Below are 5,782 nucleotides of genomic sequence, written 5' to 3' on the forward strand. Positions count from 1 at the left end.
CGGAGAAGTCGCGCCTTATCCGCATGAGGCTGCGACAAATCCAGCGTCCGCTGGCCCAGCGAGTGTCACGTGCATACAGCACGGTTTCGCATGCGGCGGCAACAGCCCTGGCGGGCCTCCCCCCGTTAGAGCTCGCGGCTCGCCAGTGCGCCGAAGTATATCGGCGTACAAAAGAGCTGCGAGCTGGGGGAGGACAGATAATGCCCAGGGCTGTTCAACTTATCAGAGTCCAGGAAAAGACGGTCCTCATTAGGAAATGGCAAGATTACCTCGCCAACTGCGAGTTCGGCCAGAGGACCGTCGATGCCATCCGGCCCTGTCTAGCGGAATGGCTAGACAGTCGGAGATACGGTGTGTCTTATCACGCAGTGCAGGTGCTCACCGGACACGGGTGTTTCGGTGTGTACCTGCACAGAATAGGTAAGGAGGCTACTACGGAGTGTCACCACTGCGACGAGGAGAGGGACACGGCGCAGCACACGCTCGAGCATTGCCCGGCGTGGGCAACGCAGCGCCGTGTCCTACAGGGGGAGGTCGGCAACGACCTCTCCCTCCCGGCCATAGTGGCGGCTATGGTCGGGGATGAAACGAGGTGGCGGGCATTCCTGGCCTTCTGCGGCAATGTAATGTCGCAGAAGGAGGCGAGCGAGAGGATCAGGAGGGGGGAAGTACGCCCCCCTTCGACCGACAGGGAAGAAGAGGAGGAGGAGGAGTGGACGCCGGGGCGACCGCCAAGAGTGTCGCCGCCGTCAGAAGAATGGCGGCGGCGACTGCGGCCTCGCGGCGGCGGCGGACCTCTCCTCTCCTAATAAGATAACACTGGGCGGATGTGACATGCACTAATCTGCGTTCGATACATCCGCCCAGCCTGCTGGTTGTTTACAACAGGTGTGGATCGTGCGGCAAGCATAAACATGCCGCACGGGTTCGTACCGTACCTCCGGACTGCCCGATGATAAAAGGCAGTCTGGAGGTTGGGAGGCTCGGCGTCCCGGCGGGGATGACGGGACGTCGAACTATCTTCCCTCAAAACATCGGGAGGAGTGGCGAGGTGGGTGGTCTCCACACCCCGTCACAACAGATAACAGGGCTCTTAGAGCCCGGAGCCTCACGGCTCCTAGGAGGCAGCCCAGTCAGGGCTCGGCGTTGGGGGACGTCGCGGACGCAATATTAATAAGTTCCCGGGCGTCTCCCTTAAACGTAGAGTTGGATACCCGTGGAGTTTTAGTGGGTAAGAATCCCACACTCCCCTCACTCCTCTCCCCGGAGGGTGAGGGGGTCTTCCCCTCTCAACCACCAGAGGGGGGCTACTGGTGGAAACCTGTCCGTCAGGACAGGGATTCCAGTAGCTTAGAAGATTTCTCCACGTAAAAAAAAAAAAAAAAAAGGTACCTGCGGCTTCCCGAACCAACGAAAAAGGATCGAAATTCGTCCCAGTGAGCGAGTAGCGACTGGCAGTTCACATGACAGAGGCGTAAGCGATCTACAGTGTTATTGTCCATAATTAATACTGCTCATTCTGTCCACAACTCTTCTGCGCAGTATCGGGCAATTCCTGTCGTCCAGAGCCGAATGCTCTCGTCCAGCTTGAGGCAGCCATCTCATGCAGTTTCCACACATGGGAGTAGCACTTCTATTTGTACAATTCTTTGTTTCGTGACGTCCAGTACAGTGTCCGCAGATAGCCTCGAAGCGACAGTCCTTCGCGAAGTGCCCAAAAGCGAGGCATTTATAACATTGGAGTACCCTAACGTGGTCCGAGATTCCGCAGGCGAAGTATCCAATATAAGCGAATTTGTTCTTAAGTAGGAAAGTACGAATGTCCGGAGTAACTTCTATAACGCAGTTAGTAGTGCGCCTATCGTTTCTCTGAGGGTACGTATAGATAACCTTGACCGAGTTAGCGTCAAAAGATTTAAGATTCAAGGCAATTAAGTCCGATTTTATCTCGTCCCTTGACATGCTACAGGGCACGCCACGTATTAACAGTCTCGGATTTATTTTGCCCTCCTGCTCGAGTTTGAGCCCAGCTCTTTCAAGTTCAGAGGAATTCGTAATCTTAGGCAGGTCTACAGATAGCGCTTCTATTCGCACTCCGTTGTTTCTGGCAGAAGAGACAATATTGACTCTAAGATTATATTCAGCCGGCTTAATAATTTTTTGGAGCGTATCTTTGGTTTCCCTGGACGTTTTGAATCTCCCCGCGAAGTCCTCCCTGGGAGTAACGATTAAATTCGTAGTTTTTGGTCTTATAATGGGAGGGCCGCGAGCCGCCCTCACCCACGACTGCTCAGAGGCAGCCACAGCCGCATAGGAGGGCATAGAGGGGGGCCCGGATAACTCGCTCGCGCACGCAACGGGGCCTTCGCCAGGCGTACAAGATGCAAATTTATCGCAAGTGTTTCGCACGACATCGCCGACAATGACTCTAAGTCTCTCCTCGAAATTCTTATGCAGGATATCATTTTCTAACAAGCTCAGATATGCAGCGGACAGCTCAACAAAAGCCTCCTTGCAGGCGCGAAAGGCTGTTTCGATGAGAGTTCTTTTTTCTAGAGTCTCTTTACTGGAGAGAAGGAGCTTAGAGACACCGTCGTGATGTGAATTTATAATTTTTCTGAGGGAATTAACCCTAGACGCATTCATATATGAATTTAGTGTTACATCCGACGTTGTTGATGATTCCGATGTCGATGGTATACGTCGTGTAGTGCCCTTAGACTTGTTTGTGTTGTCATTTAGCGCCGCGACTTCCAACAGGTCCGTCATCCCGCCCGCGAGAGCCAATCAACACCAAAGACGCATGCGCACGTCGCTCAGATGGCCGGAGAAGAAACGAGATCCAGGCAAGAATCCGTAAGATCCGCAGAGGACAAATATTCGGCGGATCTCAATCCCGTGGATAAAAGTCAAAGGATAGGCAAGCGAAGAGGCCTTGCAACTTACACTCTGCAAAAAAGGAAGGCCCCGAGGGGCATAGGGCGGCAGAAAATTCACACCGAAATCAGAGCGATATTAGACACGTCTATGTATACTCACGTCGCGCAGAGAGAGAGAGAGAGAGAGAGAGAGAGAGAGAGAGAGAGAGAGAGAGAGAGAGAGAGAGAGAGAGAAGAGAGAGAGAGAGAGAGAGAGAGAGAGAGAGAGAGAGAGAGAGAGAGAGAGACTATTTGCGTGTCTTATTACATATGTCCTCCGGGGCGAAGCCCGGGTAACCAGCTAGTTATTGTATAATGTGAGTGAGTATGAGTAGTTTAATTTAACATAGGTAGGTCCTTCTATTCCGATCAATTATCTACCTGAAGAAGTCATGTTTTCCCTACAGGAAGGCATGCCTTCAGGTTGTGGGTGGCTAGGGGTAGAGATAAGATCGGAAGAAAGATGTGACGTTTTAGCGAAAGCAAAATGGTAGCATCTGAGAAGAAATGTAGTGGAATGAATGAAGAATATAGAGTGTTTAATATTTATGTATGTATATGCATGTATTCATTTTGTATTTTATTGTATTTGTGTTTTATATGTATTATTCATAGTGTTTATTTCATTGTATATTTCAATTGTAATGTATGAATCTGTGTGTGCTTGTGTATAAGTGATGTGTGGGACACATATGTGTATTGCATCATTTTTTTTAACCACACCGGATATTTAATATTTCTTGATATTTTGATATCCGACAGTCCGCAGTCTGTTTAAAGTGGGTCGGAAAAATGTAATGCATTGCATGTATGTATTTATAGAAAAAAATATGTTTAAAATATCAATATAGGTAAAATAATAATAAAATAATATTAGTTATTAATTACATTTGCATTAAATTTTATATATATTATAAAATTGTATATGAAATATGTAGGGGAGACCGGGTCTAGACCGCTAACGGGGTAAATCCGCCAAATCAAATATCTCGGAACCTGTATATTGTGCGAACTCGCTATTAACATTGTAAACGCTGCTTATGGTACCCATGTGACCAACGGAGTTTCGGTAGGTTACCTGCCGTGTTATGATTTTTACGAGGGCAAACGTGTTTTCGGAAGGTGAAAGTGAAATTTTCTGCAATAATATTTGCTCTCCAAATCTCGAGGTACGTGATTATAAAGAGTAATGCATGCTGAACACGAATGCAGTGTAGTTTTTTCATTATCGTTAATGTCTAATATTTCGTGGGCGATCAAACCTGAAACTTATGTTTGGGGCTTATCCGCTAGTAAGCACCCGGGGCTGGTCCGCTAGTCTCGTCACTGTGGCGCGCCGGGCGCACGACTTCAGCTCACGGCGATTTCAGGTTAGATTTCCCTCGAGCGGCGTGATTCTGTCTTCCCTTGCACGTGCGTCAGTTTGTGTAGGAGGGAAATGGTACGCACGTATCGTCGCAAAACGGGTGTTTTGGCCGACCGAAAAGATGGCGGACCGTTGTTTTCGAGATCGCTCGCGCTCACGGCACGTCGGCGAGGTACGGCGAGACACGGCACGGCTCTGAGATCCCGCGATTTCCGCGCGAGAGTTGACATGCCGCGCGCACGGTAGATCGTCGTTGTTGGTCGTTGTGTCAGTGACAGTCGCGCGTGCGACCGCATCGTCCAGCGTTCGCCGCATCGTCTCGGCGTCATTGTCGCCGCCGTTGTAGTGGTGGTGGTGTCGGTGGTGGTCATCGTCGTCGTCGTCGTCGTCGTCGTCGTGGTCGTGGCCGTCGTCGTCGTCGTCGTCGGCGCGTCGAGGAATCGGCGCGAGGACGCCGTCGAGTCGGTAAAATGGTCGCGCTCCACCGCGAGCTTTTCTAACCCCCCTGTCGCTATTTATCGCTCACCCGCGAGAAACGCGGCTTGGTCAGGTTGCTCGAGGGTCCGCGCTGATCCTATGGCACCGGAACGCCGTCACGCGTGTTCCCCGTGGTTGCCCGCGTTGACAATGTGACGTGCCGTTGGGGAGTTTACGATTTGGTTAACCTCTGTATTCACGTGCCTAAATTGTTTTATGGAATAGGTAAAACAATTATTTTTTAATAATGTTTCGCATAAAAATTTTTAATAAATTTTTATATTTTTCTCTTAAAAAACAATTATTAAAATGTATCCTATCATTTTTCAGGATTAGATGTACGTATATGTATTGAAAATGCAGTGTAACGGATTAACCCCGGGAGGGTGGCGGTTCAACCCCGGCATTTTTGAGATTTCAATTTTCGCACCGTTGTCGTTTTTGCTTTATACCGGTTAAACAAAGCAACGTAGATAAAAATTTCCTGTATAAATTTTGTAGCTAAAGGTTCACTCTTTACAGTGGTATACCACATTTAACTACAATTATTTATTTTGTTGTTAAAAATTGGCACCGAAAAAAAACTAACGGTCTAGCCCCGGTCTCCCCTATATATGTTTTATATATGAAATTTTAAATAAAATATATTAATGTACGTATATTTAATATTTAATATAATACAATTTATTTTAGTGAAAATTTAAAGTAACATACATGTATTATTAATATTAATAATTTATATTACTTATTTTAAATAATTTTAGTATTATACATATTTAATATTTATGTAGGGGAGACCGGGGCTAAAAAGTCTACGGGGTAAATACGTCTAATCAAATATCTCGGAACCTGTATATTGTGCGAACTCGCTATTAACATTGTAAACGCTGCTTATGGTACCCATGTGACCAACGGAGTTTCGGCAGGTTACCTGCCGTGTTATGATTTTTACGAGGGCAAACGTGTTTTCGGAAGGTGAAAGTGAAATTTTCTGCGCGTGGAAATTTTGTAATATCTGCAA

The 5,782-nt window shown here is 47.7% G+C and overlaps 1 protein-coding gene across 1 annotated transcript; it reads left to right on the forward strand.

The window, feature by feature from the left end:
* Positions 1 to 200: 200 nt before the first annotated feature.
* Positions 201 to 809, forward strand: LOC139768369 (uncharacterized). Its single transcript, XM_071698488.1, has one exon. It carries the CDS (start codon positions 201 to 203, stop codon positions 807 to 809), a length of 609 nt encoding a protein of 202 aa, XP_071554589.1.
* Positions 810 to 5,782: the final 4,973 nt, after the last annotated feature.

Source organism: Temnothorax nylanderi, unplaced genomic scaffold (genome assembly GCF_030848795.1).
Source record: "Temnothorax nylanderi isolate EJ_2023f unplaced genomic scaffold, tnyl_v1.0 TNYL_tig0015_pilon, whole genome shotgun sequence".
Classification (NCBI taxonomy): Eukaryota; Metazoa; Arthropoda; class Insecta; order Hymenoptera; family Formicidae; genus Temnothorax; species Temnothorax nylanderi.